Source organism: Orcinus orca, chromosome 9 (assembly GCF_937001465.1).
Source record: "Orcinus orca chromosome 9, mOrcOrc1.1, whole genome shotgun sequence".
NCBI lineage: Eukaryota > Metazoa > Chordata > Mammalia > Artiodactyla > Delphinidae > Orcinus > Orcinus orca.
The window spans coordinates 50,672,227-50,688,897 of NC_064567.1; the positions used below are offsets into that span (position 1 = coordinate 50,672,227).

The window sequence follows — 16,671 nt, forward strand, 5'->3', positions numbered from 1 at the left end:
CATTTTTGCTCTCCATCTCCTTCTCCAGCTTGTTCTATAGACTACGTAAATGAAGTCAGTAAACTGGTATTTCCACATTTCTACACATGACAGCATGAAGAAGTGCTAGGAGTGACCTCAATGTGATGACTAATTGTTCCTTAGAGTGACTGACATTCTCGTCTCCTTTCAACCCAACATAATCTAGGTAAAGTCAGAGGAAGTCTTCGATGAGTGGGTATCCAAACTTCGCCACCACAGAATATATCGTCAGAATGAAATTGCCATGTTTCCACACGAAGTTAATCACTTTTTCCCAGGATCTGCTGTCACAGACTCTGGTTCTGAGGTCTTGGACACCATTTCCAGTAGGAAGGTAATGATTTGCCGATAATGAATCTGAAGGAAGGTGGCTTTGTGTGGGGAGGAGTCTGCTCTCGGGGGCCGTGTCTGAGGAATGAAGGGTTTGTGGGGAGGAGCAGGGTAAGCTTGAGCTGGGATTTCATTAGTCTGTGTGTCCACTCAGTCAGAACGAGGGCCAGAAGGGCATCTATTAATGCCGAGAGTGTAACTGGAGAACAGCATGTACGGAGGGATTTAATATCCCTGAAAGCTCCAGCTTTCTCTTGACCAGTTTGACTTCAGTTGGCTTTCTGCTTGTAACATACAAGAGGTGCACTTATAGTCATACAGAATTGCAAAATCTTTCCCAACATTTGTGTCATTATTTCAGTGTGGTTATCATTTGACAGGAGGAGAAATCAGGGGCCCGTAGCATGGTATGGCCACGCGGTTAATAGCTGGCGGTCTCAGGGTCTCCAGGGGAGTGCTTTGCTAGAAGCTTCTTCCTTATTATGGGCAGATGGCTTCCATTAGCTACAAGCCCACTTTATTATCCTTTACCCTAAAGTGTTCCCACCGAGCTCTGTTTTCATTTATAATGTGCTTTTGTCATCTGTGGAACAGCATAGCGGTATATCAAAGCAGAATTCGTTTCAAACCGGAAGCAATTTATCATTTTCTTGTGGTGGTGAGACTCGAGTTCCATTATGGTTACAGTCTTCAGAGGACATGGAAAAATGCTCTAAAGGTAGAGTGACTCGAAACCTCTGTTTCTTTCTGTCAAAACCTCTGCTCTTAGATTACACTGGTTTGGTATTCAGACCCCAGGTGCATTTGTATCCTCCCCCTTCACTGGTCTACATTCCCTGTCATATTTTGCTTATGAAGTCTGCACTCGTGATCAACAACAAGCACTTTCCTTTAGAGTTTTATGTCTTCCCCTGGGTGTGCATGTAGACAGGTTTCCTTTTCTGTTCTTTAAGCACTGATGCCTGATTTCCATATGGCCTACTAAACCACAGAATCCAGGGATGGGGTCTGCACAGTTCGCTATATTTTTTTAAGTGCCAAAAATGCATCTGATGCACATCCAAGAATTTAAATCACTGTTCCAGAGGCGAGTGGGTGAACCAAATGGAGATCCCCACCAAACGGGTGTTCTCTACCCTGGCTGCACGTTAGAATCGCCAAGAGAGCTTTTAAAATGCAGGATACGCATGCCCAGGCCCCTGTCCCAAAGAATCTTTTTAAATTAGTGTGGGATGGGGCCCTGGCATCACTAGTTTTCCTGCAGTTCCTCAAGTGATCCTGATAAGGAGCCAGGGTTGAGAACGCTTACCGTATGGAAGCTCTGTGTTCTCAACCTTAATTAGCTAAGAATCACTCAAGGAACTAAAAAAAAAAAAGTCACCAGTGGGATTGGGGGTGTTCTAATGTAATTGCCTGGGGATGGGACTTGGACGTAGGTGATTTTAAAAATTTCACCAGTTGATTTTTAAAGTGTAGCCACAATTGAGAACCACTATCAGAGAAAGATGCCTGAAAATTGCATTTTTGCCTGTTGAATGCAGATCTTATCACACCTGGAGCCATATAAGTGTTGCCCTCCCAATAAATGTGAGCTTCACTGAGTGACATTTTGGGACAGTACTCCCTGAAGTGTTTTCCCTGGACCAGCAGCATTGGCCTGGCCTGGGAACCTATTAGAAATACGAATTCTCAGCTTCAACTCAGAGAGACTGAATCAGAAACTGGGGGGTGGAGCCCAGCAATCTGATTGAACAAGTTCTCCAGGTGATTCTGATGATACCAAAGTTTGAGAGCCGCCGTCTTTAGGCTTTTGGACCTTGATTTCTCAGGAGAAACAGCCACCGTCATCCAGTGAACAGCACATTGAGGACTAGCTTTTGAGTTAGTGACCCAGGAACTGGACTGAGGATGCTCGTAGGTCAATCTGTGGAGGACCATCATGGTCCTCTTGCAGGTCCATGATTGACAACGTTATCCTTAGAGACCAATACACCCTTCATTTTAATTTCATTCATTTAACTTGTGTTGGGTCCTTAGAATCGGATAGTGACAGCCTGTTCCTGAAAGATTAGAAGTAACAATGATGGTGCTGGTGATGATGATGGTGACGGTGATGATGATGATGATGAAGACTGATTTATTTAGTGCTTACCATATGCTGGGTACTCTAAATGTACTCTGCATTTATCAACTCATTTTTAACTCAACTATCCTGTGAGATAGGTATATAATTACCCCCGGTTTCCAGATGAGGAAACTGAGACACAGAGAAGTTATGTTATTTGCCCAAGATTCACAGTTCGTAAAGTACATTCAAACTGCGGCAGCGTGGTCCTCCAGAGGTATGCCCATAACCACAATGGTCTACTGTCTCTCCTGTAAGAAGGGAAGTGAAGTTTCCTATCCTTATGAGATGTAAAAGCAAATAGAGATAGGGGCTTCCCTGGTGGCGCAGTGGTTGGGAGTCCGCCTGCCGATGCAGGGGACATGGGTTCGTGCCCCGGTCCGGGAAGATCCCACATGCCGCGGAGCGGCTGGGCCCGTGAGCCATGGCCGCGGAGCCTGCGCGTCTAGAGCCTGTTGCTCCGCAACGGGAGAGGCCACAGCGGTGGGAGGCCCGCGTACCGCAAAAAAAAAATCAAAATAAAAAATAAAAAAAAAAAGCAAATAGAGATAAATGAGAAAAGCAGCTGGCACTAGCAGAGGGAAGCTGGAATGCAAGATAAGGGTGTTTGACTCCTCCTCTTGCTTTTCTCCCACAGAACTGGCAAACTGTCATGACTGCCTGGTGGAGATGAGCCAGCTTCTGCAAAGTATGGACGTCCTGCATCGGACATATTCGGCTCCGGCTATCAATGTCATCCAGGTTAGCCAGATCCCGCTTCTGTTTCATTCTGGCACTCTTCCGCTTTCCTCTCTCCTGCCAGCCTTTCACTAACAGGGAAGTTGTCTTGTTGGTTGCTTCAGCCAGATTCAAGGGGATGGAGGTGGTCTCTTTGGTGTGTGTCGTTCCCTATGGGTTTGGTAGACCTTACTGTTTGTGCTCTCTTTCCTGTTTTGAAACAAAGGGTGGATCTTTTGAAAGTCCCCAAAAGGAAAAAAGATCACATAGGAGATGGCGGTCCAGAGCTGTTGGCAAAGACGCTAAAGGAACGCTGCAGGTAACCCTTGCTTCCCTCCCCAGGCTGGTTTCCTCATGGACATATGCTGGGGACTCCTTGGACTCAAAGAGGAGAATAGATAAGTGAATATTCTGTAGTTATTCTCTCAAATACCCTGTGCAGAGAGAGGAATTCAGTCACTTAGATTTTCTGGAAGATTTTCTGAATACTAGAATAAGCATGTAATGAATATTGGGTAAAGGGTTTTGGTTTCCCCTTCTTTAATGCTTAGCCTGCCTGCTCTCTTCCCTGCTTCGGTGTGTGCCTTGATTTGTGGCTGCTGTGGTCGTGTGCTCTGACTCACCTCTTCTGCTGCAACTCAGTGGATTCATCATCCCTCTGAGCCCACTGGCTGGAGCCTCTGGGAGCAGGACACTGTACAGACTTTCTCTTGCCTCTTGTCTCCAACCTTCCAATCCCCCATCAGAAGTTCACTGCATAACGCAGCCGCTGACTTTCCCAATGCGCGGCTAAGCCAGAAGCCACGATTTGCAGCTCAGCCATTGCATATTAAATTGCAGCATTGTCAGGGTCAAAATAAATCAGAAACTTACAGAAACTGTTATACTCTTATATATTAATAACACTGGTTCAAAGCACTTTATGGGGTGAACTTAAATACTTTGAAAGCAAAGAGTGATTTGTATATAAACACGTGAGAAGGAGGTTTGTTTCGTAAGAAGCACCAGGTGCAAGTAAAGAAAACATTTTTAAATCTACCCCATTAACTATTAGCAACGTAGATCCTGGGTGATTATTGCCAGGAGGAAGGAAATGAATTTAAACGAGAAACAGCCTGGCTGCTTTAGCTGTCATTTTCAACCTGTAGCTTTAATGCTGTGATCACCTCCAAAGGAAAATGTGATTTCTCACCCATTTTTATTTTGCAAGAAGCCAGTGAAAGTTTCTGTAACAAGTGTTTTCCTATAAGTTATCACTCAATAGAAAGACTTTTCTATAGAATGTTCTTAGTACTTTCCAGTCCTAGAAACAAGTAAATATTCTAACCGATTCGTATCTAAAAAGAAATATCTCCCTTTGGTGTCACTTCAGGTCCCCAAAGCTTTTTCTGGCCCAGTAAGACTGCATTCCTCCAATCCTAATTTGTCAACACTAGATTTTGGAGAAGACAAAAATTATTCCGATGGCTCTGAAACCTCATCAGAGTTTTCTAAAATGCAAGAAGATCTGTGTCATATTGCCCATAAAGGTAAATGAGTTTTCTTTCTTCCTAATGTGTTTGATGAAAATGTTAAATGTTCATCTGAATGTGGGATGTCCTTGGAGAGGGGGATCTTAGTTGGTTTGTTTTCTGCTCTATTAGGATTTCAGGCAATCTAATTTTTATTTTATTTCCCTGGTAGTACAGAGTGTATTGGCAAGAAGTTTCTTTTTAACTCTGTAGGGGGGAAGGTGAGAGCCTTAAGTATACTTTAAAGGCTGAGCAATTTATATGCTGCTGATGAGAGTGTAAATTGGTACTTCTCTGGAGGGCATGTGACATCATGTTTCAAGTTTTAAAAAAGTCTGCCTATCCAGCAATTCCACTTTGAAGAATTCATTCATAGGAATTAATTTTAAAATTATCCAAAGATATCCATCATAGCAGTATTTATCATATCAGAAATTAGAAATAGATTTTCACCATCATTAGGAAAATGCAAATCAAAAGCATGGTGAGACATTACCATGCACCTAATAGAATAGCTAAATTTAGAAAAAAAAACCTGACAGCTGGTAAGGATCCAGAAAAACTGAATCTCTCATCCATTGCTGGTGGCAATGCAAGATGGTACAGCCACTCTGGACAAGTGTTTGGCAGTTTTATATAAAACCAAACATGTACTTGCCATACAACCCAACATTCACATTCCTGGGCATTTATCCCAGAGAAATGTAAACTTAAGTCCACACAAAATCCTATACACCACTGTTCAGAGCAGGTTTATTTGTATCAGCCAAAGACTGGAACAACCCAAATGTCCTTCAGCAGATGAATGGTTAAACAAAAGGTGGTACATCCGTGCAGTGGAACACTACTCAGCAATAAAAAGGAATGAACTGTGGATACACGCCACAGTGGAGGGGATCTCAAGGGCATCGTGTTGACCTAAAATAGCCAATCTCAAAAGGTGTCATAGTGTATGATTGAACTTATTAACACTTTTGTAGTGATACAAGCATAGAGATGGAGAAATGATTAGTGGCTGCCAGGGGTCAGGGACAAGGAGGAGGGCAAGTATGATTATAAAGGGGTAGTGAGAGGAATCCTGGTAGTGATGGAAAGCTCTATATCCTGATTCTAGTGGTGGGTCCCCGAATCTAGACATACAATAAAATTGCATTGACCACCATACGTGTACACATATTCACAAGTGAGCGCCTGTCAAACCGGTGAACTCTGAATAAGAGCTGTAGGTTATACCAATGTTAATTTCCCAGGTTTGATGTTGTACCAAAGTTATGTAAGATGTTACCACCATGGGAAACTGGATGTAGGGCACCCAGGGGTTCTCTGTACTGTTCTTGTAACTTCCTGTGAGTCTATAAAAATTTCACAATAGAAAGTTTAAAAAAAAATTAGAAATAACCTAAGTGCCTGACAGTAAAGGGATTGGATTTTTAAAATGCAATGTAATCATATACTAGAATACTCAACAGCTACAATAATAACATCTATCTTATATCGAACACAGTGTCATGTCAGGTATTTGCTAATAAGCACTTAACATGCAGTATTTCATTGAATTCTAGCAGCAACCCGCAGAGTGTGTATGACTGTAACCTCTTATCTGTGCACACGTAAGAAACCTGAGGCTTAGAGAAGCCAAAGAACTTCGTGAGGGTCCCATGGTAGAAAGTAGCCAACCTGAGACTTGAATTCTAACCTGCCTGACCCCAGAGTCTGTGCTCCTCACCTGGTGTCTCACTGCCCTCACAGATGGGGTAGCCAGGGTTATTTTTATTTTTATAGGTATTGGAAGATTGACACAACATATTGAGCAAAAAATATAAGGTATGATCCCATTTTTTTTTTTGGAAAAAATAAAGTATATAAATCTGGCATATATAGGCATATTAAAAAAGTCTGAGAGGATACATACCAGCATTTTAGTGACGGAGACTGGGAGTACTTATTCTGCTTTTTAAAAAAAATTATCATAGATTTATCACTTTTTAAAGGAGAAGATGAGTTAAATTTTTTTTTTTTTTGCGGTACGCGGGCCTCACTGTTGTGGCCTCTCCCGTTGCGGAGCACAGGCTCCGGACACGCAGGCTCAGCGGCCATGGCTCACGGGCCCAGCCGCTCCGCGGCATGTGGGATCTTCCCGGACCGGGGCACGAACTCATGTCCTCTGCATCAGCAGGCGGACTCTCAACCACTGCGCCACCAGGGAAGCCCGAGTTAAAATTTTTTAAATGGGAGGGCAGTACTTGAAGTGGGAGGAGAGAAGATGTTTCCTATTTTGCTTTTCTCTCATCACCCTGTATTTTTCTTCCTTTACATCACTGATTCCTTTGGCTCTTTTCCCTTACCCTACAAACTTAAAATAAAACACGTTGGTTATGAGGAAACTATTTTATGCTCTTTACAGATTCTTACCTCAAACTCTTGTCCAAGTGACCATTAGAACCTTGTCCATGTTTGGCAGTACAACTTATCTGTAAAATGGGAAGAATTACCTGCCCCACCCCTTTAAAGATCTTCACACACCCCAGTATGGTTCTCTAGTATTAAAGGACCACTTGTAATTAGGTTGTTTCATTTTAGGTTTTGTGGGAGGAAATTCCTATACAGTGCCATTACTTTTTAATAATATGCACTGTCTCTTTAAAAATGAGAAGATAGTGCCTCCCTGCGGAAGGGAGCTATCCTGATTTTACCTGCCTTGAAGAAGCTGCTTCCTCAGAAGGACAGAGTTTGCTCTATTGAGTTGATCCCCTGACCCTGTCCTCCTGCAGAGGGCCTGACATTGTGCAAGGTTTATAATGGGCCTCAGCCAGCTGTTCTGTCTTTTGGGCTTTGTGAAAACCAGCTGGCTGCAGGGCTGCCACATACCTAGACTAGGTCAAGGTTTGTGCTCCGAGAAAAGTCCAGGAACACCTATTCAACTATAGCCCACGCCCCACGGGCTTGCGAACAGTGAATTCCACAGGGAGCCCAGCAAGCTTTGTTTCATTCCTGTGGTTTTAGAGCGTAATTGCAGAGACTGAAAGATCTCGGGGAGTCCCTTTTACAGAGGCTGTAATTCAGAGGCCTCATGAAATGAAGACAGTTCTCAGGTTCTCCCTGTGTCCTGTGACCTTGCCTGCTTTCTCACTTCCATTCAAACTTTTGAAGCATCTTGTCTTTTCTTCCTTTGTAAGCCTGATTTTGTTACTGACAGTTTTTACTGTACTTTCTTAACTGCATCACTAATCTGTTGACCATGACTTCAGAGCAGCTGAGCTCAAGGCAAGAATTCCATTGTTGTTGTAAATAGTCTTATGTTACCTACTTTTTTTCAGCTTGTTAAATGCATCTGAATTCTCCCTGTCTCATAGAAGTTGGATCAAATGGTAGGCAACTAATATACACCCATCCTAAAAAGTCTTTGTTGTATATATTAGACTATAAATTTGATTTTTATGGTGTATCATTGAACTAATTCTCATTGGTTCACGTGTCTGGCTTTGTGTCTATGTTGACATATATATAAGCAAACAGAGAACAAAATGTACTAAAGTCTAAAAGTCATAAGTAATTTGCCTTACATATATTAGCTTTTACATATCCCAAAATGTATTTCATGGAACACTTTGCCCATATAACACTTTAAAAAACAGAAGAATTCCAGGATTTAAAATGTTTGGAAAACACTGCTGACTATAGTCTGCTTTGCATTTACACAAGTAAATATTTACACAGTAAATATTAAAGGCCCAAGAGAAGTCCTGCAGCAGAGAAGCCTGTTAGCTTTGTTTAACTTAATGATTTTCAAATTTTCAACGTTGTTAGGGAAAATCTCCTCCCTCTTCCCCAAACTGCTGTCAGCTATTATCGCTCTGGAACTAAAGTTCCTGGAAACATATGTCAGCAAACATTGTAAATAATAAGACTTTTTGGAGCTAACCCTCTATACAAGCTAAGTCAGAAAACTTGCATTCAACTAGGCCACCTCTGTTATGACTAGCTGTGGGACTTTCACCTCATTGATTAACTTCTCTGGGCCTCAGTTGCCTCATTTGTTAAATGTCTTAAAGTAGTTGTCCTGACTCTTTGGCCTCTCAAATTCTGTAATTATCTTCTATGATTAATTGTTTTCCACTGAACAGAAATCATGCTGCTGCTTCTTGTTACAAGGAGATTTTGTGAGAGAGTGTTCTATTAGTAATACAAGCAAAAATTACCATATTTGATGAGCAGATTTAGGATGGGAAAGCAAGGACTAGTATAGGACTGGGGTCAGGGTACTCCAGATAGAAGTGGATATTCACATTCTGCCTTGGAAGGGAAAAAAGTGAGGTTTTAGGGATACATCTCCTGCAACCTGTGGAAAATCTTTGCAGTGAGAGAAATCTTCATTTGCAAATAGTAATAGTAATCTTCTAGTTTGGTTGAATGCCTTGTTTTACTGCAGGCCATCTGAAAGCCAAGGGAATTGATTTGGTAAAGTGGCAGCCAGCTGAGTGCCATGTCTGTTTAATTTAGAGCAATAAACATGACAATGAAAAAAAATTTTTTTGTAACCATGTAAAGTGGCAGATGTTAACTATACTTACTGTGGTGTTCACTTCCAAATGTATACAAGTATTGAATCATTATGTTGTATACCTGAAACCAGTATAATGTTGTATGTCAGTTATACCTCAATTAAGAAAATAATTGTAGTAAGATACTAAGTAAACTTACCAAAAGATGACAGTGAGGAGGTGTTCCCCCAGGGACCCACTCAGATGGGCATGGGTATCCTGTGGAGTTGCAAGGGGTAGGGGTGCCTATCTAAAAGGACCTAAGATGCAGTGAGTGAGTTAACTGCAGGGCTTGTTGCTTTCTGGGTGAGAGCTTCCACTGCTTCTACTGCTCCGTAGATTCTGGTCAATCTCTCATTCATAGAACTTCTACCCTGTGCATTTATTTATAAAATGATGTTCCAGCAAGAGACTCAAGTATCCTAAAACTGCTGCCCATATTTCAAAAGACTGCAGCCATCACCACTTTCAGCCTCGTATGTTTCTTTCATCACCACCACTATTACTATTGCAGTAGCATTTATTATTATATGCGATGCATTGGGTTAAGTGCTTTACCTACATTATCTGATTTAATCCCCATAATGATCTTATGAAGTAAATGCTATTATTATCCCTATTTACAAGTGAGGAAACTGGGGTCCAGGTGCATAATATACCTGTCCGAAGTCCTGCAGTGAGTAAGTGATGGAGCTGGGAAGAACCCAGGGCTGATGTGGGAACTCACACTATTGGTGGCTCTGTTGTGCTGCCTGTTATTGTGCTCAACTGAATTGTTTAAATCAAAGAGCTAAGCATGTTCCATAGACACTATTAGAAAATTCAGTACCTATTGACCCTTGACCCCTGTCTTCTGTCAACAGAAGCACCATAATTTGTGTGTGCATTTAAACAAATTGCTTATTTGTCCTGTGATTTTGTGAAGATGCTCTAAGTCTATGGCTTAACACCACAACCTCAGACAATTTAGGGACAGCCTATCGAGAGAGGTTCAGTTGTCTGCGTGGCTGTGGAATGAAGGGAGTAATTCAGTCATGCATATTTAGTTTCTGTGATACTGAATCGGCCACTCTGGAATAACAGTACCTCAAAAAGTGCAGCACCAGGCAGTTCAGTCTTATGCCAGGCCATTGGAGTAGAAGTATGTCTCAGCCTCTTCCTTCTTCCTGCCTTTCTAAAACAAAATAGAATAAAGGAGATTGGAAATATTCACACGTGATTTCCATGATCAATTCGGATGACAATTGCCTTATCCCTAGGAGGTAACTTGTACATTATGTGATCAAAACTTGGTGAATTTTTTGCTGTACCTAATAACGGTTTTTAAAACTTCAGTTCAGGCATCTGAGTGCCTAATAACACTGAGCTCTCATTGTACCTGAACGCTCACTAAAGTGAACCAATTGTGGAATGCCACGTTGAGAGGTGGGGAATTCTGGGTCAGGCAGCTGGAAGGACTAACAAGGAAGAGGGTAGGTAACACCTTTTTGGAAATAATTTTAAACTTATAGACAAGTTGCAAGAATAATACAAAGAACTCTCATATGTCTTTTATCCAAATTCACCATTTTTAATATTGTGCTGCATTTATCTCTTTCTACACACACACACAGAGACATATATATATATATATACACACACACACACACACACACACATATGCAGATGTGTGTGCATTTATTTTTTCTCATCCATGTGAAAATAGGAATCAAACATCATGTCTTTTTTTATGCCTTTATGCTATATGTATATTTCCTAAGAATAGGGGTATTCCGTTACTTAACCACAGTTTAGTTATGAAATCCAGGAATTTTAGCATTGAAACAGTACTTTTACCTATTCTGCCTTCCATATTCAAATGTTGTCAATATCCAAATAACATCCCTTAATAGCTCTTTTCCCCTTCAGTACAGGCTCTAGTCTGTGGTCATAGAGTGCATTTAGTTATCATGCCTCTTTAGTCTCCTATAATTAGGAGCAGTTCCTGAGTCTGTCTTTCTCTCTGATGAAATTGACACTTTTGAAGAATACAGGCCAATTTGAAAAAATAGGATGGTCCTGATTTTGGGGTTGTCTGATGTTTCCTCCTGAGCAGATTCAGATGGCCTATCTCAGGCTTGTGTACAACAAAAACAATAGTGTGTCTTTTTCAGGGTATCACACAAAGTCTCAAGGTACACGAAGTCCATCTGACTCTCACTAGTGATTAATTTTGGACACCTAGTTAAGGTGCTGTCTAGTTTCTCCTCTGCATCGTTACCGTTTTCCTTCTGACAACCAATAAGTTCTGTTTTCAAACATTTCCAGTCTTTGGAGATACAAACAAAACTAAATGTTGATAATTGAGAAGTATAGTCCTTTCAAGTGTCAAAATATCTTGGTGACAGCTCATAAAATCATGGAATTTTATAGTGGATAGGGACTTCGGAATTGACAAATATGTGTGATTTTCAAATTTTTAATAGATCTTATTCTTTAGAGTAGTTTTAGGTTCATAGCAAATTGAACAAGAAGTAGAGTGTTCCCATACCCGCTCCCCCATACATATATACATAACCTCCCCCGCTATCAGCATCCCACCAGAGTGGTCCATTTGTTAACCATCAATAAACCTACATTGAAACATCATTATCACCCTGAGTCCATGGTTTACATTAGGGTTCACTCTTGGTATTACATTTCAGATGTATTTTTTAAAGTCAATTAGGTGCACATTTGCTGGACGCAAAATATTCATGGCTGTTACTTTTCTAAGTTCTTTTATAAGAAGTACATCTCTCTATATCTTGTTTTTAATTATGACTCTTTTATTCCTTTTTATAATGATTATATCTTTATAGTCTACTTCACTTTAAGGTCAGCTTTTAACACCATATCAACGGAGAGAGAGAAACTGAAGCAGCTGATGGAGCAGGATGTCTCTGTCTCCCCCTCTGCCCAGGTCCTTGGTCTGAAGCACGCCCTGTCATCTGTAAGTTACACGTCTGTGTCATGGAAATGCCTGACAGTGTGTCGAGGCTCATGAACATTTTATATTTTCCATTGCCATGGTTATGTTGAAAATTCATGATTTCCAAGGTTGTGTTGAAAATTCATGAGAAAACCAAACACATTATCCAAATTACATTCTAACCTTTCATCAGATCTGCTTGTTCTCAACACCAAAGCTGAGCCTACTCGAAATCTTAGTAGCTAGTATTTCACTGAGCATTAGATACTCTGTTTGGTTTCCTCCTATTTATCTTGAGTTTTCTGTTTCTGTAAAGCTTTTGTTATATGTTTTTGTTTTAAATTTATTTATTTTTGGCTGCGTTGGGTCTTTGTTGCTGCGCGGGCTTCTCTCCAGTTGCGGCGAGCGGGGACTACTCTTCGTTGCGGTGCGCGGGCTTCCCATTGCGGTGGCTTCTCTTGTTGCGGAGCACGGGCTCTAGGCGCACGGGCTTCAGTAATTGTGGCTTGCGGGCTCTAGAGCACAGGCTCAGCAGTTGTGGCACAGGGCTTAGTTGCTCTGCGGCATGTGGGATCTTCCCCGACTAGGGCTTGAACCCGTCTCCCCTGCATTGGCAGGTGGATTCTTACCCACTGTGCCACTAGGGAAGCTCTCGTTATATGGTTGTCTTGACATTTGTTTGTTAATGCTTACAAAGTCTGACAGTCTGCAGATTTCCATACCTAAGACTTCACAAGCTTAGATTGACTTTCCAAATTGACAGGTACAGGCAACAGAGTGAAATTTTGAATTCACACTCTTCTCTGCTGCCCAGCATTGATCCTATCTACCTGTTTATACTACGTCTCTTTCAAAGACAAAAAAGTGATTTGATTTGATAGTACAAACGTTCAGCTCCCACCTGCTCCCCCCATGGGCACAAAGAGATGTCATAAGGAGTGTCAGGCAATCATTGTGCCTTCATAACAACAGAAAAAATCACTGCCAAGCCCCAGATGTTGTTCAGTAAGCCGTCCTGTCATTCACTCTCTCTCCTTTTTTTTCATCGATTCCAGTTTATTCCTCAGAAGAGCTGGACTCCATTGAAGTGCAGTATCCTAGAACTCTGTTTTGAATAGCTGACAATGTCTGGCTATTATCTCTGTATCTATAAAAAATCTGGAGAACTTTTAAAAGAACATACTTATTTGCTCCTACTCTTTGCTTGTATGTGGAACACTTATTGTGAAAAGGGGGAGGGTGCGTGCACACATGTGAAATTACCATCTGAAGCAATACTGAATTTTCTATGTAGGGTCAGGTAGGGGAGGTGAATTTTAGGATTTTGTTTTCAGAAGCCAATTCAGGCAGTGAGAGAACTAGAAAATACCCACCCATGTTTTCTACTCATCATATTACTGAGAAAAGTAAAGCAATGCTTTTGGTGTAACGTTAATGGTAAATACATTACCAGTGGTACATACTGTCATTGTAAGATACTTAAGGAATATTCGCTCAGTTGAATATTTCCAGTAGGTTATCTTTGAACGAAATAAAAAATAACATAGATTTACTCCATGTTTAGAGTCTTAATGTTGTAGACCCAGAGATAGAAACGCCCCTTTTGGATTGTAGTGGACAGCCAGCCACACACTGGGTGCTGCTTTGGTTTGAGGGAAGCAGGGTGGTTTTTTTCTTTTTCTTTTTTTAAGTTTATTTTTTAGTGGTAAAAGCATTTCTTATTGTTCCCAGTAGGGTGGCCTTTAGTGCACTTAGAAGGTACCTCTGATGGGCTCCCCAAAGTCCTTTTCACTGTCGTCTTCCTGTCCCCTGCCCTCCTCCTGTGGAGGTCTGGCCTCATTTTGTTAATCTGCTGGTCTGGTAGAGGCCATGAGACCCACCTGGCCATGATATCCTAGTCCAGAGTCACTACCTTCTCTAAGGAGTTCTCCCTCACCCATGGTAAGGATTTTGGAAACTTAAGATAAAACAGAATGATCCTTTCCTTTTTGTCTTGGATTCCTGATTAAATTCAAGACTTGTTTTTTAAAAATAAGAATTTTAGAGTTATCTCAGGGCTATCAGAATGAATATGTTTGTGCTGTATGTGCAATCTTTGTGTTTTTCTTTCTTCTGCCTGTGGCTTACAAAGGAAAGAGAAGCTACTAAAATAGCACATTTTTCAGACCATATGGAGATTCTAGCCAGTGGTATAGATTCTAGCCACTTACACTAAGACGCCAGCAACATATTGGCCAAAGTGAATGCCCGGTAGAGGTTATTAGATGTAGTTGTGTGATTTAAGAAACATTTACTCAGTGTTTCCTAAATGACCCTTGAGAATTTCCCGATAACCCTTTCCATCTGTGAGTACTAAAAAATAAAGCCAAAATTCTTGTTTGAGATCCAGGCAGTGGGTAAATATAGACATCATTCTATGCTCTCAGCAGCTAGACCCTGTGGGCCCTGATGGATGGGAAAGGCTCTGAGCTTCTCAGAAGAGAGTCAGGAAGACAGACAGACAGGATGGATCTGTGTACAAGCACCTGGGGAGCTGACTGTGGGAGTGTGTGTGGGTGAATCAGATGAAGTTGTCCCTTTCTAAAAACAGATCATCTGGAGAACAGTTGGTCACAGGGGATACCAGCATGAAAGAAACACCTTCCTTTACTCTCCTAGTTGGGAGGATGGGCTAGGGAATCACACCTGTCCAGGGAGAAATAAGAGATCTGGGTGGGCTGACATGAGCTCACATCTCACAGCCCCCTTCCCAGGGCCCTGGTCCTTAGCCCTTACCCAGGTAAGTAAGCTCTTTTTTTTTTTTTTTTTTTTTTTAATAAACTATCTTAGTCATGAAGAATGAATATAAAGCAATGAATACCTATATTGTAAAACAGTAAAATTAATCCTCCACAAAATCTTCTCAGCACACTTCCTAAGATCCAATTCAACTAGTGTGATAATTAAATAACATTAAAATATGTCCAATCGTAAGGGGTAAGAGCAGCATTTTTACTGAAGATGAGAGAGAGAAGCTTGGGATCTTTAGAGGGAGGTAGTCAGAGTCTAAAGGCAGCTGGGAAGGAGGAGGGGCCGAGAAACCTCGAGTAATAAAAGCTGTAGGTGTTTGTGATTTCCTTCTCCACCGAAAGGAAAGCCTTACTAACCCTACTTCCATCCCTGGAAATGAGATTCGAGGAGGGCCTCCGTTTCCAGTGTTTAATATCTTGTATCTGCCAGGCATCTCAGGGGTATCCTGTTGGATAACATTCAAGAAAAATAGTCGAAAAGTGCCCCCGAGGGCTCCGCCACACTGGGCCCGCTGCTGTGCTTTTCTGAAACATCCATTTATTAACGGAGCCCCACTATTTTTAACGTGTTCCAGGCCCTAGCACAAAACACAGATCTTAAAGAACGCTTATGCAGAATCCATGCTGAGTCTCTGCTCCTCGACCGCCCAGTTGCTGCCAAGTCGGGTGATCGTCTGGCAGAGGTGGGTAATGTCGCCGCGCCTTGTCCCCGCAGGCCTCCCTGCTGCCCCTGGGAGTTGTGCTTCCCTCACCACGGGCAGCTGAGGATTCCAAGGCTTCCTTGAAAGTATGCTGCTAGCTGCATTTCTAAACTGCTTTTTCCCCCTGGAACTCTTCCTCCCTTTGTACTTCTTTACCCCAATTTCCTCCTAAGGATCACCCTTTTCTCTTGATATTACTGGAGTGGGGACTGTGCAGAGACAAATGTTTTCTCCTGTTACTTCTGAAAAAACCCTCACTTTCTCCAACCTATAGCATCCCAGTTCCCAGCCAGCTTCTTTTGCTCCCTCTCTGAGAACCACTGTCCTATTTCTATGTGGCTGTTTCCTTCTCCCTTTCCTGTGATTACCCTCAGAGGGGGAGAATTATTACAGTTGAGTGTCTTGGTCAGTTCATAGTATGTTAAAAATGTCTGTTCTCAAGCCTTGGGATGTTTATCCAAAATATTCTTTGACTGTGTTTAAAATGAGGAAGTTCAGAAAAATACAAGTGGATTACTTGAAAAAATCAGTAGAAAAGGGTAATGAAGGTCAAAATTGTTTTTAGCAATCTCTTACGTTTATATGCCTGCCTCAATTGTGCTAAATTTTTCATTAACAAATGTATTAGAGTGAGTGCATTAAAAAAAAAAAAAAAGGAAGGTCAGGTACAAGAGGTGGGCATTGTAGATTTTTTAAAGGAGTTTCTAATGTTTAATCTTAATTCATCATCCTCCTTTTTCTGTCCTCAAAGAAAACAAAAGCCTGACACAATTCCTTTACTCCTTGGAAGGTTGTTGTGTCGGGCGACGGGAAGATTAGATGCTGGAATCAATCAGACTGAAAGGCCCAGGCATCCACCTTCATGTGAAGCACAGGCTGTGTCCTGAGCTGATGGGACCCTCTTCTGATGAGGGTGGTACCCTCTCTCCGCAGGGCTGGAGGGCCTCTTATTACTTCTGAGATACATGTCAGTGGTTGACCATGAA

The 16,671-nt window shown here is 41.7% G+C and overlaps 1 protein-coding gene across 6 annotated transcripts in view; it reads left to right on the forward strand.

Moving 5' to 3' along the window:
- OSBPL3 (oxysterol binding protein like 3) overlaps nt 1–16,671 on the forward strand; it is a 206,296-nt gene that overhangs the window by 140,164 nt on the left and 49,461 nt on the right. For 3 of the 6 annotated variants that reach the window (XM_004265641.3, XM_033420558.2, XM_033420559.2), the window contains 7 exons: nt 188–355; nt 946–1,069; nt 3,114–3,217; nt 3,420–3,512; nt 4,566–4,722; nt 12,086–12,216; nt 15,560–15,667. In XM_004265641.3, coding sequence (XP_004265689.1) covers nt 188–355; nt 946–1,069; nt 3,114–3,217; nt 3,420–3,512; nt 4,566–4,722; nt 12,086–12,216; nt 15,560–15,667 — 885 coding nt within the window. The remainder of the gene's footprint in view (nt 1–187; nt 356–945; nt 1,070–3,113; nt 3,218–3,419; nt 3,513–4,565; nt 4,723–12,085; nt 12,217–15,559; nt 15,668–16,671) is intronic. The other 3 variants (XM_033420562.2, XM_033420561.2, XM_033420563.2) reach the window with 3 other exon arrangements.